Genomic DNA, 27,067 nt, shown 5'->3' with positions numbered 1-27,067 from the left:
TCTGTGTTATCCCTTTCTAACGAAAATGCAAAGCTGCTGACAGACATGGCATCCTGGTGGTTAGTAACACTTGCGTGATGTCTTCAGGCTGACTTTTGCTTTTCTGCTCTGCGGTATTTTTCCGTAGGTGCGTGTCACCATTGTCTGGTAGTCATTGTCGAATGAGGATAATGCTTTCCCCCACCTTCTGTTTGCCAGTATCTGGCACCGTGGCGTCATTTCCCCTCCACTAGCTGAAGGGAGGAGTGGATTCCTACTCTCACTGTCTCGCTATAGGAGCCTCTGAACAGATGGCTAAGAACCTCGCTGCACACTCATACACGGAATCGGTGAAGGGATAGGAAACAACAAAATGACTGTTTCCTTCTGCATGGTTTTTATCGTCTCCACCCTCGGGCTTTACATCTCATGCCCCTACCTCCGAGGATGTAGCATGGCTGCACGGCTGGTTCTTCCCTTCACACAGTTGCACTTGTTGGGGGAGGTACGGTTTCTAAGTGGCTGTAGAACAGGGGGGCGTTGAGGGGGGTTGGAAGTGGGGCCGATCTTCAGAAGCCTGAGGAGCCCACCCCCGCCCCGGCAGCAGGCTCAGATGCTGTGTTTTAGTTTACTTGTTTTATGACGAGCATTTCTCTTGCGTTCCGGACCAGGGTTTGAGGCCGGGAGAATGTTCTCACTACAGCAGGTCTTCTGAATAACGTCACTTTGTTCGATGTTGTTTCACTGCAACCTTGATGAGGATATTAAACAATTCATTCCCTGCCGGGGCCACTGCCTGCGTGGAGTCTGTCCCCTCCTCCCCATGTCTGCCTGGCTTTCTCCAGGGACTGACTCCATCTTCCCCACATCCCAAAGACACGCATGTGAGGTGAACTGGCGTGTGTACCTCGTCCCAGCCTGAGTGGGTGTGAGTGTCCGTGAGTGGGTCTGCCGTGGGTAGGCATCCTGTCCAGGGTGGGTCCCACCTTGTGCCCTGAGCTGCCAGGATAGGCTCCAGACCCTGGCAACCTTGAACTAGAATAAGTGGGTTAAAAAAATATACAATGATCTTACTTGTTTTCATTAGCCTTTCTTACATGCCTGCATCACTCCCACTTATTTCAGTGTTTAGCATGAGAATTGCTCTGGGTCTTTCTTTGGCGATGCTTCTGCGATCAGATGTATGACGTAGGGACTTCCCTTCTGTTCCCGTCCACTGGCCTGTGGCCAAAGTGGTCCCATTACACGTCATGTCACTTAAAGTCACAGCTCCCAAGAACCTACTGACACCATCAGGTGAGGACTCACTGCATTCACGTGTCTTTGGAGATGTAAGTCCTTGTTAATCTACCCGGTCACTGTTACGTGGCCGAATATCACCAAGTTAGTTCTGCAGCTCTGGTGGCTTCTGGTGACGACGCTTCCTCCGCGTTCACGGCACTACACCTCCCGGGTGCCGGGGTGATGCGTGGGTCCCCGGCCAGCAGTGACCACGGAACACTGTGGATGGCTCGACGATAACACGCGAGAAAAAAAACACGCACAGAGACAAACTAGTTTCTGTGGGGAAGTAGGGATGAAATGGCCACCCCCCCCAGTGGGGAGCGCGCCAATTTACCGTCCATACCTGCTTTTATCGGGCTCATTTTGCATAATAATTCAGGTAAAGTACAGTACTCATCAGGGGGAAGTAAGGAACCATAGAAAACAAGGAACTCTGCAGGTCTATTTTGAGTCGGGGTCAAAGAGCTGTAAGACTTTGAGGAACAAACTAACTTCCTCCTTGGACCCCTCTCATTCAACTGAGAGCATCCTAAACAAAGAAGGTTTCACAGTAATTTACATGTTCTTTCTTAGGCCTGATCACCCGGGGAATCCGCCCTTTTCAGCACAGGGGGGCACCACCCTGTCATTGTTTCAGGCTTAGGTGGAGCAAGGGAACTAAGGCAGCCGAGAGATAAGGAGATTTTCTCCCAGACGATGAGAACTCAGGCTATGTCAAAGCCAAGAAGCGAGGGTCCATCACCCCCTTTTGCTGCAGCCCCCCAGGTCCTTCTTTTGGGGGGCCTCCCAAAGTGATTGTGCCTGTCTTAGGTCGTTCCCCCCTTTGGGAATCTTACCCGTCTTTGGCTAACCGACCAAGGTTTTGGGGGTTCAGTTATGAATAAAGCAGCAGAAGCAGCATTCCTGCCAGGGAGATAAGCTTTTGTCTCCTTGCTGGCTTACGGTTCCAAGGGCGTTCCCTTAGCCTTAGCCTAGGCGGGGGTTTCAGCTTCTGATACCAGTCAGGGCGGTTCCCAACACCGGGGCCCTGGGCGTGCGATTGCAGGTCCTCACGGAACTCTGGGCCACCACTCAGCAGTAACACAATGCTCAGCTCCAATAAAACATGAGGGCTGTCCTTACAGGTTTTAGGATTCCTCTCCTTAAGGTTCTGCTCGGGTATCACCTGTGCAATTCCACTTCCCCGATGACATCCCCTTCAACCAACTGGGTGGGGGGAGGGCCTCGTGAGACCCTCGAAGCCCCATTACACGCTCCCTGTGTATGTGCTGAACCCCAGCATAGAGCGATCGCCCGGCCGGGTGTTCCTCCCTCCATCAGACTGTGACCCCCAGCAGAGCAGGGACCTCATCCCTCTCGCTCTCCAGCTTCAGTGCCCATCTCAGGGCCCAGCACGTAGTAGGCCCTCCATGCAAGTTTGCTGGATATGGACTGAATCACCATTGACGAATCCTTCGTAAGTTCTTATATGATAAAAAAAAAAAAGAGGCTAAAGCCAAAGCGAAGCGAAGCTGAGTTAAGACGAATTGACTGTCGGGCGTGTTAAATCTGCCGAGTGAGATGGGAAGAGGAGGCTAGCAGGAGTTAGTCGGCAGCCCGTTGCTGCCTCCCGGGCTGATCCCGTGCACAGCGCACCAGGAGCAGCCACGTTCTTCGCTGGGAAAAGCTCGGTTCCTTCGGCTGGTGTGCAGCCCTCCGCGGTCGGCTCCAGGCCCGTGTCCTCCCGACTCCCAAGCTCCCCACTCGCTCCCCTTCCAGGCCTTTCCCTTCTGACTGTGCCAGGCAGGCTCGCCTGTCCTGGGTGTGTGGCGGGCCCTGCGGCTTCCTCGCTAAGAACGCCTGACCTCACGTCTCTGTACTCAAATCGTCCTCATCTTCCAAGAACCCGCTCAGAGGCCGTTCTTCCCAGGAAGCTTCCCCACGTCCCCAGAAAAGGATTCCTCCTCCTCGGACAGGACCAGAAAAAGCAGTCACGGCCAGTGGACCTTGTTTCGCTGATCAGTCCAGTGACTGTTTTTCATTTCTACGACCTATGTCCTTCTAATCACCTTTATGTCGTCCGCTGCCCTTCGCATTTGCTCGATTATAAACTGTGTCCAGTCAATTAGATGCACAAATATCATTAAGAATGAAAGACTATCACACATGGTTTTAGCAAAATGGGATGGTCCAGATTCTGGTTGCAAAACGTGTGGGATAAAGCCCTTCCCGTTGAATGACTAACTAGATGAAAACACCGTATGTCTGTCCTCATTCATACATCGTGTATTCATTGATGCTCAAGTTTAAGATAGTCACCTTGGACATGATCATCGGAAGGCTCTCAGCCTGGGATTTTGCATCTATAATCAACTTGGCCACCATCGTGGGAGTCCGGAGGGCTGTGCTCCGCCTCGAATTCATCTCCTGAGTCACCGAATAATTGCAAAGTGTTGTCCTCTGTCGGTTTCTTCTCTTTGCCATTGTGAAAGTTTTGAATTCTCAACTGTATGCAATGAGCTAAAAGCGAACGCAAAATGGTGATGATTGATTTCGCCACTGAGTCATCCTTCTGGGCAATTCTATTCTCCTTGTGATATTGTCTGAGTCTCTTTCAGCGTAATTGGGAATAACTGATGAGTAATAATGAAAGATATTTCCTGAGATGATGCAGTACAAAATATTTCAAATGATAGGAAAAATAAGATCACAAAGATCCCATCGTGTACCCTCGATTTTGAAAAGGTCTCAATGTACCCATACAGTAAATGCAAAATAGAATGAGTTATATTTTGCTTAAAATGTAAGTCAATTTTCTCCTTCTCTGGAAGCCCTTCACAAAAGAATAAAAGCCATGAAATATCAAGCCTTATAAAGAGATTGAACAACTCAAAGAGGAAACTGAAAAAATTAAAATTGGGTCTAAGAGCCCTGATAGTGTGCGGAGGGTTATCTTAACATTCCAGACATCCGTCCAAGTCAAGGTCAAGAATAAAGTGAGGGGCAGAGCCTCCGTGTCCTCCTGGAGTTCCCCAGGCCTGGTCAGGGGTTTACTCACAGAAGGAGCTGAGGGGATGCCCACCAAGTGGGCAGCAGGAACCATCAATGTGATTACTACACTATGACATTATCATGGCAATATCACACAGTACTCCTCGCGAGTGTGCGAGGGCCTTGCTCCATCTCAAAATCTTGGCCCTAGCGTCCTGTTCTTCCCTCTCTCTCTCTCAGCTGGGTAACTGCTATACTTTGAATCTCAACTCCAACATCCCTTCCAGAAGGAAGACTTCCCTGCCCCCACACTAGCGAGTGCCCTTCAGTGGGCTATCAGAGCACCCCTCCTACCCCCCCACCCCCGTCTCTGCCGTCACCATAGCGACAGTCAGTAGAGAAGGCGTTACCGCGGCTGCTTCCCTAAGGGCAGGCCAGGGTGTCCGGCCTGGCCTTATCAGCACCAGCGCAGGGCCACCCAGGCTGCGTGCCTGGTACGTGTTTTGTGAATGAAAACCACGGATGAATCCCGAGGTGTTTCTGAGCACAGGTGCCCATCGGCCCGAACCCCTTCACAAAGGGCTAGGATGCGTGTATTCGAGAAAATGGAAGTAGAAAGCAAACGCCCTTCCGTAGAGGACGCAGACCAGGTCACAGCGCCGCTCCCTTCCTGGTCGCTGCTTCACTGGGTGTTACGGGGGACAGCAAGCCACGCGCCTGTGGCAGAGGCGTCCGCGGCTCACAATTCCCCGTTTTCTTTCAGGTGTCAGGTGACGTATCAGAGAGCGACCTCACCGTCGAGACCCAGCACCCCCGGACCAGTGCAGACGCCACCGAGGAGGATAAACTGAGGAACAAGCTGTTCGAGCTGGCAATGAACATGAGCGAGAAGGAGACCTCCTCGGGGGAGGATCAGGAGTCCGAGTCCAAGACGGAGTCGGAGAACCGGAAGGAAAGTCTGTCCTCTGAGGACAACAGCCAGAGCATCCGGGAGGAGCTGATGAAGGTAAGGGCCTCGAACCTGCCTGCGGACAGCTCGGTCCCGGCAGCTGGGCTACGGGAAAGGTTCTGTGTTTGCACGGAGATGGGGGGACCCACAGAGCTCTCCCTAAAAGGGTCTCCCCCGTACACTTGGGAGAGCCCGCGGGAGCCCTCCTGATTAGATCTGAGTGATTTGATCAGGAGACCAGCGTTGTGTTTGACGGAAGCCTTCCAAGACTTCTCATCTCCTAGTGACTGCCCTGCATCAACACGGCCCTCTGGTCCCCAGTCTGTAATCCCATGCCCACGGCCTCCCTCGTGGGCTAGGAGCAGGGTCCCTCACCCTCCCATGAGGAGTTTTGCCTGTGGATGGGGAACATCGAGCCGTCCCTCTTTTGATCAACAAGGAAGCCTCAGCGGGTAGTCTGTGTGTGCAGGCGGCCTCCTGGACCATTGATCTCTGCGGTTTCCAGACTGGGGTTTGTTTGTCTGGGCCTCGGAATCCTTGTGTGGAGTCCCAGCGTAGTAAACAGCTTCAAAACACTGCTACTCCCAGGGCCCCCAAAGCCCCAGACGCTGAGCCTCAGCCCCACCCTCTTCCCACTTTCCCCGCCCCACTCACCGGCCCCTGAGTTCCAAGTGACAATGTTGGAAGGCCGCAGAAGAGAGACCCCACCGCTTGGAGAGAGGGCTCCTGGTCTCCCCGCCTGCGGGCAGTGCTCTGCCCGCCCCCACCACGTGCCTGGGTTCCCTCGACAGCTTCTCCGAACACGCCCATGCTGCACTGGGCCGCTTTGGTGCGGGGGTGTCCCTGATGCCTCCAGTGGGAAGGGGAGAAGCTGACCCTGGTCGATTGTCTCATCCGTGTCTCGTGCATTGCACATATTGGTCAGTTCATTTCATAAAACCTCTTTGATGGAGGTATAGCCCCTTTTGCAAATGAGGCAACCGAGTTTAATCAGGAAGGAACTTACCCAAGACCCACCGCTCGTGGGTTTCAGAGCCAGGGCTGCCCCGCCAAGCCACGTGGTCCCAAACCATCGGCTCCTTCCGTTACAACAAGCTGTCTCCTCTGGAACCCAGATAAGCTCTTATCTGGAAATAGCTAGATTGCTTTGTGCTTGGGATCAGTTTGCTCTTGTTGTAAGACGATGCCATGTAAGCCAGCAAGTTCCTGGTGACCCACGTGCATGCATGAACGAGCCCTCTTCATCTGCTTCATGGCCAAGTTGGGGTTCTAGGGAGGAGCCAGGCCAGCCTTGGAATGACCTCAGGTGGTCAAGAGCAGGCCCGGAGGGAAGTGAGGACAGTCCTCCATGGCTGAGCCCCTGAGTCCTCCAGCATCTCAGACTCAGCCTTCCATGCATCCCCACCCCACCCCCCAGGGCCGTCGAGTCCCCACTCATAAGCCAGCAGGGCCCTCTGCCAGTGGGTGGCACACACGTCTTTCCCCGGGCGTGTCTGTGGCTGGGAGAGCAGAGCTCGGCCCTTCACGGGCAGCTCCTCCCTGGGGCGTGGCCTCCACCCCGTTGCTTCCTCTCTGGGCATGGGCTCTGACCCTCTCTGTGACTTTAAGGGATGCCCCGTTACAGTCACACTTGTCTGCCGGAGCTGAGGGCCAAACAGTCACTGGGGAATATCCGTTGTTTCTGACAACAGCTGAGCATCCTACTGGCTGGGTATTCCCAAGGCTCAGAGCTCACGCTGTGCCAGGGGTGGGCCAGCCCCATGGGTCGGGCACTCCCAGCCCTCCTCCGCCTCCAGCCCCACCCTCTGGAGGCACAGCCTCCGACCTGTTCAGCGCTGTGTTCTCCTGGGCAGAAGGATGAGAACAGGGAATGGAGGGACCGCAGGCGCAAGGTCCTGGGCACGTACTCAAGCCCCCCATCCCCCCCCCCCAGGTGGCCTTGCAGAGTAAGAAATTAGGAGAGTTGCTCTTATTCAAACTCCCAAATGGGTCGGTTTCTCAAAGTTTAAGTACTTCCCCCAGCCTCCCATGAATCCATGCATTCAATAGGAGCCAGGTATCACTTTGCTGGATGTGAGAATCCATGGAGCACACAGAAAAGATAATTAATCTATTTTTTCTCCATCAGGCCTGGGCTACTCTGATGGAAGGAAAACAGGAATTCAGGTCATACGGAATATTATTTAGAACTAAAAGGGCGTAGAGATGGGCTTCAGGATCAGACCGGGTTTGAAACGCAACCGTGCAATGTACAAGCTTTGTCTGTGGACTTGGGTCAATGTCTCAGCTCACTGGCCCTCCTTAGAACTAGCTAACTCGTGTCCTTCCTTGCCTGCCGATGGGACCCCAACTCCGAACTCTTCCCCTGTCCCTCCACGCTCTTCTCGGCCTCTCCCGTGGTTTCCCCACTTGGCAGCCAGAGCTGCCCCGCTGCCCCTGAACTTGTTCCCGGCATCTCGACATGCCCACATCTGTCTTGTTTTTCATTGATCCCTAGGACCCGGGCCAGGTCTTCATTGTTGGTTGGGTCAGAGATGTCCCTTCTGGTTTCTCAGCGTAACCGACTAAATAGGATTCTGTTTCCTGACCTGAGGCTCACTGGTGACCCTGTGTACAGGACAAACGACGTCCTCCAGGTCCGGCTTTTGGAACAGGCGTGTTTGTGGAAGGCTCAAATTAGCAAACGCTTGCATTGCGGGCGAGCTTGTACGTCCAGTGTGCTGAAGGCATTTTTATTTCAAGCGTCCCTGTTTACTAATGATGATCACAAGTAGGTGAGTCACTGTGCTCTATTTTCACAAGGGAGTCACAGGCCAGCTGCCACCTCTCACGTTTATAGTTTCATGGAACGATTCTCACCCAGTTACTGAGACTTCTCTGAACTTAGGGACGTCTGCGGGCCTCTTCTCACGGCTGCTCCCCGTTCCCTGACCCCGGGTGGCGTGGAGACGCAGCCCTAGTTGGCGGTCAGGGAGACAGGTTTGCCGACTGTTGTCCAAGCAAGCCCAGAGCCTTGGGTTTCTGGAGTTTCCTGTGCTTGTGACCAGCCATTTGTGGATAGCTCAGGGTCCCCGTAAAGTCAAGTATGTCCACGTGTGTCCCACCCTTGTAAAGTAACTCACCATCCACGAGAGGCGTCGCTGTCTTCCCTCCAGGTAGCTCTGTGTTTCTGAAGCGTGTCTTTATCTTCGGTTGGTGCTGAAGGGAACGTGGTGTCAGATCCTCACTTGCATCTTAGGAACTCCACTGAGTCCCACAGGCCGCATGCCTATGGCAGAATTAACATCTCTTTCCTAACTCTCTATGTACCTGTTGTTGCCCAGGACAAAGAGAAGCATTGGCTGTCCATCCACGTGGAGCGGCAGCTCTTATGCACAGCACTGGAACAGGTGGGGGAGGGGGGCTCATTGCATGTGGTCACTGGCTTCCCTCATTCCCACACCTGCGTCCCGCGTGCAGCGAGGCGGGGGAGGGCCTGCCGGTCTGGGAAGACGGGGTTCCAGGTTCTCTCCTGCATCACTGGGGCTCCAGCCCCAGAGCATCCCCCTCTCTAGGCCAAAGATGAACTGAGCACCAGGGAAAGGCTGGCCGGAACTCCAGTGCAAAGCTTCCTGAAAGCCTCTGCAAACTGCAGGTACTAACCAAAGGGTCAGGAGAAACTGGTGTTGCGTCACCCACAGCGGTGGAGTGGGATGTCGGACAAGTGGGGTTTGAAGAGAGCAAGGCAAAGTAGCTCTAGAAGGCTGTAAAGAGAAAGGTCTAGAAAACAAGGCTCCAGGTTAGAGCTCTGACCTCACTAAAGCCCAAAAGTGAGACACCCTAAGGAGAGGGGATCACGGGAGGTAAGAGGGGAGAGAAGACAAAAAAGATACTGTGTGTCTGAAGGTCTGCAGAATATGCAGGCCTGTGCTCTTGAAAACCAGTCTGGGTGGAGAGAATATAAAGATGAAAGAGAGGAAGGAAGGAAGGAAGGAAGGAAGGAAGGGAAGAAAGAAGGAAGGAAAGAAGGTCTCAACTGCAAACACATGTACCAAAATCCCAAATAAAATACTAGCAAACTAAATTTTGCAATATTAAGAGACTCACAAGCCATAAGTAATATACTTATTCTCAAAATGCAAAAATAAAGTTAATAGCAGGAAGCTTTGTTTGGTATATACTATTTTTTAAAAGCACGTCACAATCTCAAAGGATGGCAAAATGGTCCTTGGAAAAATTTAACACATATTACACTTTAAAAACTCTCAATAAAATAGATAATTCTGATGAAGAATATCCGTCTCAAAGCAATACAGCGAAACCCTAAAGAGTTTTTCCTGAATGAGACCTCATTGTAAATATCAAAAAACATCTTGAACATCATAACATTTTACTATTGATCAAATAAATACATGACAAAGAGTCATGAATGCAAATGCTTTTACATAAATATGTATTTTGTGAATTAAAATAGTATGTGCGTATGTTTGAAAAATAAGAACTATGTGAGCTTTAAGATTTTTCTAATTATAGGTGAGTAATTTGATACTGGTAATAATATTTTAAATACTGTTTCCGAAGAAGTAAAGGAGCAAGCCTGGCTCTGGAAGTGTTATAAAACCTAAACAGACCGTGGAAGAAACGGGCAAAGTAGTTAAAGAATTATTCCTCAGAAAGAGGCTAGACTCAGCAGCTCAGCCGGTAAAATCCACCAAATGTTTATGGTACTAATCACTCCCATACTATTTAACCTGTTCTTTAGCATTTAAAAAATTGAAAGCATTCAAGTTTACTTTATTTATTTAAAACCTTGGCCTGAATCTGACCCAGAATGCACACACCACCACAAATTTACATATTCGTTCCCTGGTTAATAAACATTCAAATATTCTTAATGTGCTAGCAAACTGTTCCCAACTACATAATAAAATAATAATTTACAATGGCCAGGTAGGATTTAGTCTAGGAAGGTAATAATGTCCATTTTTAGAAACATGAATATTTTCCATTGTATTTACAAATGAAAGGGGGGAAACATGGTCATGTTGTTAAATTCCTAAATTGGTATTGGACATAAAGTAGGAAATTCATAAATGTTGAATGAAGAATTAATTCCAAACAGCAGCTGATAAAGTTAAGCAACCATTTCTGATAAAAAAAAGATAAAAACTCAACAGCCGTAGCTGTTAGCTTTCTGAGGGTTGCAGACCTCCTTAGGTATTCGGTGACTGTGGTGACCCTCCTCTCCGTGAAAGTGTAAAGAATGACAACAACTTACACATGTACACTCCCTGGAGGAGTCTCGCTACCCCCCGCCATGCGTCAGGTAGCAGGTGTACAGACCTCGGACATGGCTTTGGACCCTGGAGTGGCCTGAGAACTGACCCCAGCCCCTCTTGGCCATGGCCTGGGAGCCCCTAGAGAACACGAAACAGCACAATTTACCCATGGCCAAGAGAGCCTTTGTGGAAGTCCAGGAGTCCAGTGGAGAAGTTCTGGCACACCATGGATGATGGGAAAATGGAAAGTTGTCAATTTGCAAAGACCACACGAGAGGAAGAAAAGAATAAGAGAACAACAAAATAGCCAGAAAAACAATGAAAAGATGGCATTATAAAGTCCTGTCTGTAAATAATCACTCTAAATATAAGTGGATTAAATTCTCCAATCAAAAGATACAGAGTAGCTGAATAGATTTAAAAAGAAGAAGCAGCCCTGACTGGTGCGGCTCAGTCGGTTGGGCACCATCCTGCAAAGCGAAGGGTCACCGATTCAATTCCTGGTCAGGGCACATGCCTCGGTTACAGGTTCGATCCCCGGTTGGGACACGTGTGGGAGGCAGTCAATTGATGTTTTTCTCTTGCATCAATGTTCCACTTCCTCTCTTTCTCCCTCCCTTCCTTTCTCTCTAAAAAAATATAAATAAGTAAATAAAAGTTTTACAAAAGAAGAAGAAGACCCAGCTGTGTGTCTACAAGGAGAGGTTTGTTTCAGCTTTAAGGGCACACGTAGACCCAAAGCGAAGGGATGGAAATAGATATGCCCTGCAAGTAAAATTAACAGAGAGCATGGTGGCCCTACTTGTGTCAGACAAAACAGGCTTTAACTCAGAAGCTGACCAAAAAGGTGATTATGTAATGATAAAGGGGTCATTCCTCAAGAGGCTGTAACAGTCATAAATCTATACATCGAACATCAGAGCACCTAAATATTTTAGGCAAACGCTAACAGGTCTGAAGGGAGAACTGGAGAACACTACAGTAATAGTAGGGGACTTCAGTACTTTCAACAGCTCATCCAGACGGAAAAGCACTAAGGACACGTTGGGCTTACCCTGTGCGGCAGATGACCCTCACCGACACGTACAGGGCACTCCATGCCATGCGACAGCAGCAGGATACATTGACAGGATACATTGATGCCCTCTTCTGCAACACACACAAAACGTTCTCCGAGATGGGTCCTGTGCTACGCCACGGGACAGGCCTTAACACGTGGAAGAAGTTGACATCACACCACATATCTTTTCCTACCGCTGCGGTATGAAACCAGAAGTTGGTAACAAGAGGAAAGCTGGAATTTTCACAACCATGTGGAAGCTAAACAGGCCACTCCCGAACAGCCAGCTTGGCGACTCGAAGCCGTCGACGGGGGCACAGCCTGTGGTCCGGCAACCATAGGTTCACTCACTTGTCCCAAGCGGTGGCCATGGACAAGCAACCATGGGCACCACAATGCAGTTCATTACACGTTGTATTCATATTACAGGAAAAGACCAGAACAGCCTCACTGTCCAACAATAAGGGACCCTTGAGGAAGTGGAGGGGGCGGGGCCCAGAAAACGGGTGGGACCTGGTCATTGGAATAGCAAAGACAGATCGGTCCACGTACGTACTTGTATGTGGGAAAAGGTGATGTCAGGAGGTTGAAGAGGTTTTCTTTCGTGTTCCACGCCCTTCCCCCCTCTCTCTAGCTCTCAGACTAGAAGGCAGGTTTGTCTTCAGAACGTGAGGGGATGGTGGGATCGGGGAGAGAGGGTTTGAAATAGCTGTCGCACAGAATGGGGGAGAGAGTAACGTGGAGGGATCGGAAGGGTCCCCAGGCAGCGATGCGGCCCTGGGGAGAGTCAGAGCTCACAAATGTTTACCTGAGAGAGAGCGCATCCGTCAGGGAGTTCCGAAGCCTTGCAAAATAGAGGCAAAATAAAAATCCATTCTATTCGAAGAAAAGGTCTGCTAGTAGCAGGTCTGCTCATAGACCCACATCATTCAGCATAATTGCACAGCACAGCTCAAGTGGTCCTGGGATTTACGCTGGACCCCACGCCAGGACTTTCTAGTTTAGCCATTAATTTGCCACCAACTGAATATGCAGATGAATCTCAAGCCAGACTGGGGGAGGTGGAGGGATAAAATAGAAACTCATTCCATCCCTGACAGCAGCAAAGAATGTGAAATTAAAACTTAACAAGAGAACTGCCAATCTCCAAGAAATCTAGCAGTTTGCTAGTGGCAAAGATAGTGGAAAGATGGATTCTTCCCAAATTAAGGTAGACGTTTAGTGGAATTCAAATCAAAAGCCAAGCCAAACCAGATATATTTTAATTTTCCAAAAGGATTTTTTAAATCATCTGATAGGATAAAATCAAAAATAATTTAGAAATGTTTAGAAAAAATAAAAGGGGAAGGAAGAGGGCCTGTCTGTTAAGACAGTGCATTACATTTTAAAGGTGCGATCATTGAATTTATGGATATTGATGATAGATGCAATGAAATAGTCCAGGACATAGTCCAGAACATATAAAAATCAGACTCACTGTTTATCTTATGATTTCTGCCCACCACTCACCTCTGGTTCCTTTGGCGAGCGGGTAAGCCCTTGATGTTCACTCCAGCGAAGGAGCGAATGGATCTTCCTGGTCCACGGGCCCAGCAACATGACCAGGACACAGTGACAAAGGACCCGCCCCACTTCCCTGGGGAGTTTGAATCCCTGCCCACGCAGCACTCAGGCAACAGGTAACGGTGGAACCAAGAGCTGCAGTCCTGTCGGAATAGGAGAGGGACGTTCCCTGCTCTCTCGGAACTCACCGTCTGTTGGAGGAGATGGAGGACAACGTGTACCCACGTCCAGGGAAGATGTCAGGTGGCGACAAGCGCTAAGGAGAAGGCTAAGCAGGACAGTGATGGACGCGGGCTGGGAGGAGGCCGAGTCCCGGAGGGCCTGGCCCTTTCTGACCAAGTGTCCTTCAGACCGAGACCTGAAGGACAAGAAGTTTTTCCTTCTTGCAAAAATCTGAGGGCCGAGCGCATCAGGCAGAGGAGCACGTGCAAGGCCTGAAGGTGAAAATGACCTTGACGGCTCCGGGGAACAGGCTGAAGATCCAGGGCGGCTTGCTGCAGCAGGGCGGCCAAGGGGAGCATGGTGGGGCAGAGAGAGAGGGCAGGGGCCAGGGAGGCCGGGCCACGTGGGCCACTCGGGCCACACAAAGAATGCAGCACCTGGGGAGGTTTCCGCAGAGCAGTGACGAGGGGGACCTTGCCAGTCCCCCTGGCTGCCACGTGCCACCTCCTCCTTCCCCAGTCAGCGGGGAAGCTGGTTTCCTGTGTCGTCGGACTTCAGAGCCAAGTGTGGGCCCTGGTTTCTAGTACGGATCAGGGACCATTTCTCCCCCGAGGAATAGCCAACATACAAAAGCAAAAAATAGGGAGGACCACAACGCCTCCTCCGGCAGGAAGGGAAGTCCTGCCTGCTCTACACCTGCCGGGGAAGGCTCGGGCAGAGGTCACGGCCCCAGCATGCCCCTCCTCCCTCCCCCTCCCCAGGTCCCTGGTGGCCTTGGGCAGGGGACCCATGTGAAGCAATGAGGACTCCACCCAGGGACAGCAGGAAAATGACTCCGGAAGACGCACAGACCGGTGGGTTTAATTCAGGGACTAAACAGCAAACAGCATGCCTTTAAAAATCCATTTCTACAATCGCCGTTTTTAAAAATCTCATTTCTTTCATAGACCACTGGCCCATCAAAACCTAAGCGCGTTAAGAAACCACCCCTAGAGGTCCGTCGTCTAAGCCCGGCTGTGCTCCGTTTCAGGTTATCGCATGTGCTAATTTATTGGGTCTGCGCCCCGATTTCTCTCCACTGCCCGTGCCTCGCCCCTGCGTGGAGCCGCTCCTCCTCCTCCTCCTCCTCCTCGGGGACCTGTGTCTGTCTGCGGATGTGTGTATGTTGACGGGGTGTGGAGGCACCGCCGGCTCGCCTTCTGTCTCCTGAGCACCCAGACAGGTTTTCACCGAGTTTCTCCAGCAGATTTCTGTCAGCTCTTTAGGAGGACATATGGAGTTTCTTTTCTTACCTTTGAAAAGGAAAAAAAAATACATGAAATGAGGGTCTTTGGATGGATTTCCTTGCTTGCTGTGGTAGTTGGATAGAAGCGTCACCTGGAGCCGAGACCGCATCTGCAACCTGGGGCAGAAGAGTTGTGGGCAGCTGCCTGGGGATGGGGTCCCACCGAGCTCGGAGCTCTTAGAGACCCCCATCTACCTCACTCTGGTTGTGCTTGCGGCCCCTGCCCAGGTGGGCTCGGTGAGGTTCCTAAGCGGGGCTCGTCCCTCGGCAGGTCCCCAGCTCTATTGAGTGGCTTGGTCCTTGGTGTGTCGTATCAACAACCTCGTTCTGACCGATGTCTGTGCCCCCTGAGGGCTCCCTGTAGTAGACCTTTCTCTCGCTGATCTGTTGTTCTCTGATCTGACTACTCTCTTCAATCCCATTCCATCATCCCTTTCCACAGTCCACTGGGTCCCGGGAGTTAGGCACGTAGGGGGAAGTGGTGATATGACCCCTGGAAAGGAGCGTGCACTTTGGAGACCAAAGCCCCTGGGCTCAGACCCCAGCCGTGTGTCTGCTTCCGTGAGCCACGGTTCCTTCCTCTCCCAAAGAGCGGGTTAACCCCTCGGCCAGGTCCGGTCGGTGTGAGGGTTGGAGGAAGTTCCGAGCAGCCTAGAGTCTCTCTCAGTACAGGACGGAGCCACAGGAGCGCTGAGCTGGCTCCCTCCTGTCCCTGCTCACCCCCTGAAAGGATCTCCCAGGAGCAGCGTTCTGCAGGGGAGAAGCTGTGGCCCCACTTTGTGTTTTATGCAACCGGAACCGCTCAAATCCTTTTCCACCCTGCCTGGAATTCCTCCAGGAGAGCCAACCCTTGGTGTTGTTAAAGTTCTTTTTAACTTATTTACTTATTTCTAATTTTGACTTTAGAGAGAGGGGAAAGGAGGGAAAACAAGAGGGAGTGAAATATTAATTGGGTGCCTTCTGTAGGTGCCCCAGCTGGGGACCGAACCTGCAACCCAGGCATGTGCCCTGACCAGGAATCGAACCGGCAACCTTTTGGTTTGTGGGACAATGCCCAGCTAACTGAGCCACACTGGCCGGGGCTCAACATGTTAAAGATCTTTCTGTTACTAGGAATGTCCGCCCCTCCCTGTCAGCCTGTCAAGGTCATTCATCTAGCCCCAGGCTGAAATGAAGAGACTGGGGGGGCCCACCTTTTCTCATTTTTACTACAGCCAACTGTGAAGGTTGTGCTCCACCCCCAAACCCACTCAGGAATCTTGACATCAAAAAATAATGGGTTCAGCCCTGGCTGGTGTGACTCAGTGGATTGAGTGCCGGCCTGTGGACCAAAGGGTCGCTGGTTCAATTCCCAATCAGGGCACATGCCTGGGTTGAGAGCCAGGTCCCCAGTGGGGGGCATGCGAGAGGCAACCACACATTGATGTTTCTCTCCCTCTCTTTCTCCCTCCCTTCCCCTCTCTCTAAAAATAAATAAATAAAATCTTTTAAAAAATAATACATTCAAGAGAGACTAAACAAATGATTTGAGGCTATTCTATTTTGACATTTGGTAAAGAGTCTCTTGGGCTGTGAGAAAGGAGCTTTGAAGTATTACATTTTTCTTTATTTCAGAAGCCTAATGAACATCTTTCTTTCCCTCCTGGCGTTTAAGTCTCCTTGAACGGGTCAGTGTCTTCCAAGTTACTCAGCTGGGAAGCCCAGCAGCCAGCACCTGCCACCTCCCCCCACATTCCCCCCCCTCGCCCCCCCGCTTCCCTCTCCAGCCCCCGCATCCTCAGTCCCTCCAAGAACTGGCGGTGGCCTCTCATCCTTTCCTTCCAACCACAGCCACCCCACCTGGGACGCCGGGGGCCTCCGATTCAAGCTGCAGGAATGGCTTTCTGTGCTTTTCTCTTCCTCTGATTCTCCCAGCCCTGACCCTGACCCTGACCCTGACCCTCCCGTGACAGGCAGAGCAACTCAGGTGCAGAGAACCTGAGGTTTGGAGTTGGGCAGAGACTAGATGCTTCCTGAAGACTTAAGTTAATGACGAGGGGAAGTAGTAGATAATGTGCGAGGGCCACGTTTGTTCCGTTTCCCAGCCAGGCAATGGCAAGCTCTGTCGCTATTGCGCGTTCTCACTCACAGTTCAGCCTGCTCCCAGTAAAAGGGGAGCGGGGGACCCTGCGTGTGTGCATGTGTGTGCATGTGTGTGTGTGACTTTCTCAGTGTCAGCGGCAGGTGGTTTACTGTTGTGTCTTCGCGCAGACCATTCCGTATCCTGATGCTAGGTTCTCCTTTTGTGGAACTGAAACCCCTTCTTGGGGAAAGTGGGGTGGCGGTAGCCAAGGTTAGAGCACAGGGGCTCTTTCCTCTTTAAAATATTCTTACGTGGCAAGAGGAGAAAACTGGGAAACAGAGACCAGCAAGTTGAACTGTTTCGCCGAAGCACGGGAAAACGCATCCTGCAAACCCCCAAGTAGTTGGGGCGTGAAGCTGTCCCAAGAGTACGGTGGGTGGTGAAAGGGGTCTGAGCCACCAGGCGCTCACCGGTGAGGGCCCCACCTGGAGTCGGTGGGGTGGGGGGGGTCTGGGGGGAGGAGGCGACAGCTCGGGACCGAGACATTACGTAGACACGTGACACATGCTGTCCAGTCTGGTCGTCTCAAACACTCCTTGAGCTACATGATGTTCCTATCTCCCTTTCACAGCTGAGGCTCAGAGAGGTTAAGTTATTTTCCCGGAGTCACACAGACAATGTGACCTGAATTTCCCAAGGCTCACAGTCTGCCGTGTGCAAACGAGGAGGTCACACGAGCCTCAGTCCCTGGTAGGAAACCACAAGATCAGACACCCCATCCCCCCTGTCATTTCCTCCATTGTCTGGGGAGGTCTAGGGGAAGGTCCTCTCTCATGGTCATGAACATGAACAGCATTCCCACAGGGGCCTGCCCAGGGCCCTCACTGACATCCAGGGGGACATCGGTAGCCCTGGGGGACAGGGCCCACGAGGCCGCTGCTGCCCAGGTCCACCCCAGGAGCTGGGCCCCAAACTGATGCCTTTTTAACAAGATTGGGACTAATTTATGCCTTTTCTGGGCCCCAGAACATGTGTTTCCTTGGGCCCCTCCCCACCATTAAAAACATCTAAAATCGTATTTTACGACCGTGTGGGTATCGTGATTAATAAATTAATATTGTGTATTAAAACTTGTTCCTGGACCTAAGAGTTCATTGTTTTCTTCCAAATTTAGAAGAAATTAAAGTGTTTTTATGAGCCCCAAGAAAACGGTGGGCCCAAGGCTTCATAGCTGCTGAGGCCCCCAATGGTCAGGAGGCCCTTTGCCGGGCCCTGCCAAAGCGGCAGCTCCCTCGCCCCTGGCCCGCCCTAGAGCTCACGGACAGGCCAGGGGCCTCGCAGGATACTGCCAGCTCTGGGTCTCACAAGACAACCTGGAGCTTGTGTCCCTTCCGCTCTACTGATGTAGCCTCTTTGCCCTCATTATAGGCGTCAGAACAGTCCCCAGGGTGGAGCTAGGAAGACCCTCCTTCTGCCCCAGACACCCACCCACACCACTGAATCCCCAAACTTCCTCCCCACACTGCATGAGATTGTATCATATCGAGACTGTTATCAAGTGGTATCAATAGATGCCCCGGGGCTCTGTGGAAGCCCCGGTTCATCGCTCAGGGCCAGACACCCGAGCTGTTTTGGTGCAGCCGAGACAGACAGACACATGCGTGTATACTTGCCCAGGGTACGGCTGCGGCTGGAAGGAGCCCTCTGCCATTTCAGAGGGTTCCCTTCCAGTTCCGCCCGGCACCACCCGAGCCCCTGCTGCCCACGTGGCCACGAGCCTGAGCCTGAGCCTGAGCCTGAGCCATCCATTCGGTGAGGAGCACTCCCACTCAGTCCAGCTCCAGGTGAGCCTGCATTTCTTCGCCCGACACGAAGCTTTGGGACGGACGAATGACACAGGGAGACCTCACGAGAATCGGCGAAGGTTGCTAACAAGCAGGCCTAGCCTCCGGAGTGTGGGAGGAAACTATTTTCTTCTTCTTTTAATTAAATTTTATTTTCTCAAACCCAGTTTCCAGCCAGTATTTCGTAGGAGTCTTAGGCGTGTAGCCCAGCGGACAGTCATTTACTTGCCGAACTGATACCTGGTATTTCCAGTACCCACCTGGCCACCATGCACAGTTACTGCAATGTTGTTGACAGGATAGCCACGGGGCTGTAAAGCACAGCACAGGGAAACTGTCTTCTTCCTTAGCATTCTGCGGACTCAGAAGCTCCTCCCCCCCCCCCGCCCCCGCCCCCGCAACACCTTGTGTTCTGCACGTCTTTGGAAAACAGTCTCTAGGGTGGTGTATACATGGAGGGAGAATTTGTTTCCTGGAACATGTTGGCCCTGAAGAGGAGGCCCCCGGGGACAGGGTGGGGAGATTGCTACGCTGAAATTGTGCCGAGTAAGACAGCAAGCAGAGAAGTCTGCTCTGCCCTGCAGTCCTAGAAAGGAAAGCACAGTGCAGCTTGGATTCATGACTTGGGTCCTGACCTGCTCTTCTCCTTCCCTGGCTCCACTCAGACGGCCACTGTGGCCGGTCCCCGCTGCTGGGTGGTGCCCAGCCTTCTGAGAGGTCTGCCCCGGTCCTGTCGCTGGTTGTAGTCAGACAGGAGGCCTGAGTCTCTGTGAAGGTAGACGCTTGTCCACTGCCTCGCCGATGAGGGACGGAGGACACCCCGCCTGAGGCCGAGAGGAGACCCTGGAGTGTTTCTTATCACCTGTCCCCCAAGTGGTGGATGCTGATTCCAGCCCGTGGCTGGGAGGTGGATGTTGTGGACTGGAGGTTCCACGCAGGGCTGTGACATGGACGGAGCCCTGCGAGTGGACAGTCAGGCTCTCAGGGGTGACTGTCGGTGGTGGCGGGGAGATGGAGGAGTGTGGGTGTGTCCCAGCAAACCCCATCCCCAGCAGCATGTGCGTCCCCCGCAGGAAGTCACACTGGCTCGCACGGCGTTTTGAAAGGGCATCGCACATCCATCTGGCACGTAACAAAACTGCTTGTTTAATTTGTTTGTCTTTGATCACTAGAAGGTTGAATGTGGCTTCTCAGGGGCTCACTGTCCTTGTCAGTCCACGGTCTGTGGGGCCCTTGGCCACGGATGTCTTTGGTCAGCCTTCCCGGTCTGCGGTGGCCCCTGTCCCGCCAGCCAATTTCCCCCACTCTCACCTCTGCCTTGTTCGATGCCGGGAAACTGTCACATTGGATTCCTCTTCTAATTAGTATCTGGAGCGGCGTCAGCTGCCGCGATAGAGAGCTCACTCCGGCTCTGAGAGTGTGCCAGTTTGTGCCGCTCAGCTCGTGTCTGCGGGGCTGCGAGCAGTAAGGCAGAAAGCATCCTGAGCTTCTCCTTCCTCCCCCACGCGGGGCTCCCTGCCAGCACACCGAATCCGCACCAGCATTTTAGCTGAACAAAACCCTGTCCACGGCTACATGTAGCTTTAGTTAGCATCACTGTGGAAGCTCGGCTTTCTGCTTTTAAATCTGGACTGGGCGGGGGGGAGCAGGACGTTTACATAACGGGCCTGTGCTTGCCCTGTGACAGATCTGCTCGCGTCTGGTATTGGGCCAGGGGGTTGGTGCAGGAACGGGGAGGTGGGGTGCCCTGCTCCTGGAGGTCCCAGTGGTGTTTACATTTGGCCCCCCCTCCCCTCCAGGTTCGAGCAGACCACCCTCTCCTGCACAGCAGGGAGAAACACGTGATTCCCTGCAAGTGCTGGTGGATTCCTGCATGTGCTTCCCAGTAGGGAGCGAGGCTGGAGCACCGCCAAACAGAGAGAGCCTGTCCGGTTCTCACAGAATTGTTTTTCAGACCACAGAGCTCCCGGCGAAGCTGTGGCATCCTGCGCAGACCCGCTACACGGGACGCGTCACCCGACTCGATGGCAGACGCAGATGCCTTTACCGGCCAGGGACACGAGTCACCTGGTCAGGTGGCGGGGGCGGGGCTGAAGGCATGCCAGGAGGGCAGGGACTGTATCCAATGTCCGCTGCTTATCCCAGCAACGAGAGCAGAGCCTGCGTGCCACAGGCCCCCAGTAAAAGATGTAGGGTGAAGGGGAGGACCGGAAGACAGCCAGGATGTGCCTGTCTCAGGTGGCGTCCTCATCAGAGGAGCACGCCTCTGGGCAACGGTTGGCTTCTGCTTACACCTCCTGTGAATGAACACACAAGGCTATTTTTGGATGGAATGGGACGAGGACTCCCAAGCGACACTGACGTCTAACTTACTGCTTTGACAGTGTACGTTTAGCCAGACGCAGGGTGCAGATCCCTCCTTCGATGTAAGCGCCTCTTCGGTCCGTTCCGTGAATAACCTGGGCGTGTCGGTGACCCTGGGCTCATTGGAGATGGGTATAAATGTTCACACTTTTCCTTCCCTCGCACTGTGGTCTCCCTTTTCTGCTCCTGAGTCTCTTAGTCCTGTGTCTTTGTTTTCAGAAGATGTACGAGGGCACCTCTTCTACCACATAAGGGGCAAACTTCCTAAATTCACACTTTGTGTATTCAGAGAAGGGTAACGAGTCTTCTTTCATGCCTACAGTGTTGCCTTTTCTAAAATGCTCTTAAGCAAACAGTGGCAACTGCTTTATGCCAAAGTCCTTTGGAGCCTGACTCTCCTCTCAGATCTGCCACATCAAGGTCCAGGGTCTGGGACAGTGGGGCACCGCCTCTGCGGGTTGTCCCTCGGGTGACAAGTTGGCCCTGGCCACTCCTTTGGACGCTGCTGTGATTCTTATGGGTCCAGGTCACCTTCCCTTCACCCCCTTCTCCTGACTCCCCAGACCCGTTTGGGATAGGGGGGAGGTTGTAGCGAAGTCCCTTGAAGCCGGCCTGGCGGTTGAGTCAGTCAAGCAGCCGTTGGGGCGTCGACAGGCTGGGGAGGGTCCCACTGAGCACACGTGCCCTAACCCTAGGACGGCTCGTCAGGTGAGAGACCACGTGCCTCCGCAGGGAAGCCAAGGGCCAGCTTCCAAAGCGTGGATTCGGCCACTGACACGTCACTTCAACACCCTGATTCCCTGCGGAAGGGGGAGGGCTATGGAAAACATCCTCTGGTGAGACAAAACCCGCAGCAGAATCTGCAAAACCAAGCCACACCTATCATGAACATTTTGGCCAGGATAAAGGAGATAGATACCTTAGAAAGTACCAAAGGCATTAAAATCCCAGGTTTTCTTGAAACATTTTACTGGTAAAAAAAAAAAAAAAAAGACAACATACGCCTGTGGGCAATATTTGACGTCCACTTTGTAGACCCTGTGGTGGGATGAAAATTGATTACAGCTGGAAATCATGACTGCCAAAGCATATTGAATTCCAGCTTATTGCTTGATGCTGTCTGCTCAGATGAACTCAAAGATGCAGATAATTCTCTGTGGCGGAAGGACTTCTGCCCCACGAATGACCTTGGCCCGGGTCAGGGCCATCTGTAGTTTTGAGCCGTGCATGAAGGTAAAAGCTTGAGGCGACTCTGTCCGTTAGGAACGTGCTCAGCCACAAATAACAGGACATTTGGCCAGCAGCAGCTTCAGCAGATGGGAACTGTTTTCCTCATGCAACAAGATGCCCGGCGGCAGGCAGTGACTGACGGTGGTTTGGTCGGTCTAGTGCTGCTTGGGCGTCAGACTTTCTGGTCCCCCTCACCCAGCATTTTGGTGTTCATTCTCACCTTTGCCGTAGCTGCACATCTGTGATTCAGGTGGAAAGACGTAGGGGAGGGGAGCACCCGCTGCGTCTATTCACCGGTTAGGAAAACAAAAGCTTTTCTAGAAACTCTCTCCTTAGCCTTTCCCTGCAGGCTTATTGGTCAGAACTATGTCCCCATGACTGCCCTTAGCTGCAAGGGAGGCTGGGAAATGGAGGAGTTTTTTTTTTTTTCCTGTTCAGCCTCTGTGTTGGAGGAGAGCGAGGGAGAATGGGCCAGAAATAGGTGTGTGTGAGCTGACACACAGGGACAACTGCATAGAAACGCCTTTCCAACACTCTCACCGTGCAGATGACCAAAATGAGTCCCCAAAATGCAGTGTCACTGGGCCAAGGCCCTGGGACTAGATACAGTTAGAGGCGGCTCTAGAGCCGGGGTCTCCTGACTGCCAGTCCAGAAAGCCACCCACCCGCTGGACCACACCTTGGTTGTGAAGTGACAGAGCCTGTGACTGATGCTCTGTTGGGGAAGTAGAACATCCTCCGGGAAACGAGGTGATGGGTATAAACTCTCCACAGTGGGCAGAGGACACAGTGGCTGCCACTCGAGCTTTCGTTGCTCCCTCCCTAAGAATCTGAGATAATTCGGTGTGAGTCCCAGAAGCTGGGCCAAGTCGGTCCGGGCCCCCTCCCAGTCCCTCCCTGCTGCACAGATTGTTAAGCTCCTCGTCCCGCTAACACGCTGGTGTTGGTGAGTGTTGTAACGGAAGCAGCCTCGTGACGAGCGCCATGACGATGCAGAATCTCCACGTCCTTGTTAACGTGCTGTTCTTGTCTTCTGTCCCCTCCCGTTGCTGGACCAAACAGAAGTATTCTGCTGTTTCTCTCTGCAACATCTCCACAGAAGTCCTGAAAGTCATCAACGCCACGGAGGAGTTGATAGCAGAGTCCACGGGGCCCTGGGAGTCCCCACCTGTCCCTCCTGACAGAGAGAAGGGGACATTTCCTCTTGGGACAGACCAAGTGAGGCTGGACGAGCAGCTGACCTCCCTGGAAGAAAACGTAAGACCGTGTGGGTGGGCTTTGTCTAGGGCAGGCGTGTGCGAAGCGGCAGCTGAGGGCGTTATAACTCATCACAAAAAGTGCAAGGACACATACACACCACTGCCACCACCACCACCACCAGAGCAAACACGTTCTCAGGAAGGGACTCGGGCTGGGGTCCCGAAGCAGATCCTGAGATGAGGATTCGTGGACACATCATTTAATAGGGAAGCACGCTCCCTATTAATAAGCTAGGTTACGAAGGGGGTGGGGAAAGAAAGCGAGAGGGAGGAGCCAAGCAAGAGGTGTGACCACACACAAAGAGTAGCTTCAACCTGTTCCCGCAGGGGACGCTGGGGTGGAAGCTGCATCTCAGGGTTGTCCTGACCTAAGGAAGGGGAGCTGGCCCTGCCTCTAGCCAGCAGGCCCCTCAGTCCCTCTGCGTGCAGGCAAGGTGACAGTGGTGTCCACGGGTAGCCTGCAGCGTAGACCTGAGCCTCTGGGAGCAAAAGGGCGCCGAAGCTCGGGGGGCATGGGTGGGACTCTGCAGCGGCCATACAAGGGGTGCACAGGGACCCAGGTAGAGCATTGCCCGGAACACGGTTGGTGGCCTCAGAACCTAGTCCCTCCCACTGGTCTGCGCTGCTTCTCAGTAAGTCAGCGGGCAGTAGAGTTTTCCATCCTGATTTGTGAGGACAGAGAGAATGCAACAGATTCCTGTATATAAATATCCACAGTCACTGGCGAGAGTTTCAATAAAGGTCCCATGAGAATTTTCCAACCGTGCCCAGCAGGGGCGACACGGAGATTTGGACATTAGCTACCCAGGCCATAGTGACCCTGGCCAGCTGGCACGGTCCTGTCCGTGAAACTGGTGTCAAGTCGAGTCAGCGGATTCCATCCCTGCAGACCCAGCAGAACGAGCTCTGATGTGGGGGTGCCCTAGTGAAAGCCACTCTCAGACATCAGTGCTGTTATCAGAGGGAATTTTTGCTCAAAGTTGAAACAACAAATCAAAGTAAGTCCAAGTTTTACGAAAAAGAATGTTTGTTTCACTTCAGACACTGAAGGCTCTGTCCCTTTGGATCCCCATAAAACCTGAGCTTATGTCTATCGAAGCCCTCACCTCTCTCTGCTGTCCTTTCCGGTCCCCTGTCCACCCCCCTGAGGTGGGCAGCGTGCACATCCTGGGTGAGAGACAATTCCGTGTCATGAGGGGCCGCCCCCGATGCTATAGGGGGTTTAGCAGCATTCCTGCCCATTAGCTGCCAGGAGCAGCACCCCCCTAGTCATGACAATCAAGTCTCCAGACAAGACATTGTCGAATGTTGGAGGGGGCCCGGTGGGGAGGCAGGGGCCCTGGCACCCCAGGTTGGGAACCGGATTTACACATTCCTACAGAGCGGGGCCTGCTGGCTCTGTCTGTAGCCCGAGCCCTTGGCCGGGCTACACACAGGAGATCCCGACACACAGGAGATGCCCGAAGAGTGATGACCTCAGATGAATGAGGTCTTTCTTTTTAAGATTAATGTGAGAAACATTGATTGGTTACCTCTTGCTCGCCCCCAACTGGGGACCTGGCTTGCAACCAAGGTAATGGGCCCTGACTGGGAATCGAACCATCAACCTTTTGGCTCACAGGCTGGCGCTCAGTCCCCTGAGCCACACCAGCCAGGGCTGAATGAAATCCTTTTTTAAAGAAACAATTTGCTGCAACTGTGCCGGGTCTGTGTCCCTTCACTATGTCTGTAACCCAGTTCTTTCCGTGCTCATGGTCCTCATCCTGGACACGCTGATCTGGAAAGGTTAAAGTAAAGATATGGTTCACCAGGACAGGGATGCATTTTTTTTTTCCAAGTACGGTGCCACGAAAACGTACAACGCATGAAACGATGGGGATTTAAATGATAACAGCCAGTCCCCGTGGCACAGTTAAAGCCAAGACAGCACAGCTTTCTCTTCCCCCTTAGTGTGACAAATGTCCTTGTTGGAGTTGTCATTTTTTTAAAGATCTTTTTATTGCACATTTATGCTTCTTTTCTTGGGTTTGTTAACACTTTCAGTTTGCAGCACGTCCACTTGCCCACCGATCCAGGGCGTCACTCCTCGCAGCGGGGCCCCGAGCTGAAAGGCCAGGGTTTGTCCCTCACTGGCCAGCACCTCTGCGTCTCCTGTCCCCAGTTAACTGTGCCCCCCTCCGTCCCTCCCCTGCTCCAGCCTCCAGCGCCACCTCAGAAGAAACCCCGTCTATGTCCCTTTGAATTTTATGCGTTTTTTTTCTCTTTCTTTCTTTTTTTTTTTTTTTTTTTTTTTTTTTGAGCCAGCGGAGGGCTGACTCTTTGCTTTATCTCTTGAGCACACCGGATCACAGGGAGCCGGGGCAGGCTGCTCGCTCCGCGGTTTCCAGATGGAATCCGTTTGAGCGGCAGGCGGAGGGCAGGGCCGGTTCCTCCACTGGCCTCTGGGCGCCGCCGGTTTCATTAAGCCGAGCCTTTTGTGTTCCCTCCTGAAGAGCCCGCCTCGTGCTGCCTCCGCCACCGCCGCTGCCTTTCTCCTTTGTGCCCAGGAACCCAGGGACCGCCGGAAACAGAAATAGCGACACTTTTCCTCGCCTTCTGAACGTTGGCTACCACAGACCAGGACTCTGAGATGAAAGGGAACATTGGCTTGAGAATGTCTCGCCTGTAAAAATACTTCTGAAGGCTTCAGAGCTGCGTGAGCTAAAAATGTCACATTCGTATGTCGGCTCCGTGTTCATAAACTGCCTTGTTAATCCACTTAATTAGAGGAAGGCCTGGGGAGTTCAGAATTCCCTTCGTCTCTCCACTCTGGCACATCTCGCCCGCTGCTGCAGCCCGCACTCTGAAATGAGCTCTTTCTCCCCAAAAGGCAGGAGGAACCCCGGGCCGACGCCAGCCTCCCCTGCACATACAATGGGGCCTCGGTTTCTTGGGCCGAATGCCCGGGTCTCTCAGGGCTCTTGCTGAGAGCTGGGAGCGTAGGAGTCTATTGTCCCTGTCGGGGTCTGGCTGGGAGAGGAGAGGTTCGGGACAGGACGATGAGCTGAGGTGTGGGCAAGGTTACGACGGGATGCTGTGGCATCCAGAGGGTAGCGGGAGGGGGAAGGGGTCACCAGCCCAAAGCAGGGTGGCCCCCGGAGGACTGGATTTTGGAAGAGCGCCCCTAGTGGAAGCTGTGACCATGGCGCCCTGGCTGAGAGAGCCTGGGGGAAAGACCCCCACTTCTTTCTTCTCCTGACTTTGTTCTCTTGCTGGAATCTCCCATTGGCCAAACCCATCCCAGCCGGTAGGGGAGAGCCTTGGTGTTGAAGTTCATAGACGCCAGCCGCACATGGAACAGGTCACGGAACAGGTCAGGGTGGAGAAGGATGGGAACTGGACCACGGGGTCCATAGGGAGCCACTAGCCGGGCCAGGGCCTGTGCTGTGAGTACTAGGGGCCCGGTCGGCGCCCTCACCCTCCCAGTCCCACCTGAGGACCTCACTTATTCTCGTCCTGGCTGAGTAACTGAGATGGCCAGGGGTACCCCATGGTTCCCAGCCACAGAGGCAGGGGAGGGACGGCCCCGACTTCCCTTTTAGCTCTGCCCTCCAACCCTTGGCAACACCGAATGTGTCAGCCAGTTTTTCTGCAGCCACTGGCAGCAGGTGCAGCAGAATTGCCCCCACCCCCCGCCCCAGGACCCCAGCACTGCCACAGAGTCCAGGCCCAGGCCCAGGCCGTCGGTCCTCCTCCTCAAGGCTCTCGTAAACCCCACGGCCCAGGAGAGGCTGTGGCTCTGAGATTTGTGGAGGTGGC

The 27,067-nt window shown here is 52.9% G+C and overlaps 1 protein-coding gene across 1 annotated transcript in view; it reads left to right on the top strand.

Moving 5' to 3' along the window:
* The window catches only part of LOC114502090 (myosin VIIA and Rab interacting protein), a 204,845-nt gene that overhangs the window by 164,963 nt on the left and 12,815 nt on the right, over positions 1-27,067 (top strand). The window contains exons 11-12 of the mRNA XM_028518928.2: positions 4,997-5,239; positions 23,073-23,267. Of these exons, the coding sequence (XP_028374729.1) occupies positions 4,997-5,239; positions 23,073-23,267 (438 nt within the window). The remainder of the gene's footprint in view (positions 1-4,996; positions 5,240-23,072; positions 23,268-27,067) is intronic.

This window comes from Phyllostomus discolor, chromosome 7 (genome assembly GCF_004126475.2).
Source record: "Phyllostomus discolor isolate MPI-MPIP mPhyDis1 chromosome 7, mPhyDis1.pri.v3, whole genome shotgun sequence".
Lineage (NCBI taxonomy): Eukaryota > Metazoa > Chordata > Mammalia > Chiroptera > Phyllostomidae > Phyllostomus > Phyllostomus discolor.
The sequence above is the reverse complement of the archived record's forward strand: the minus strand, read 5'-3'. Positions and strand labels throughout refer to the sequence as shown.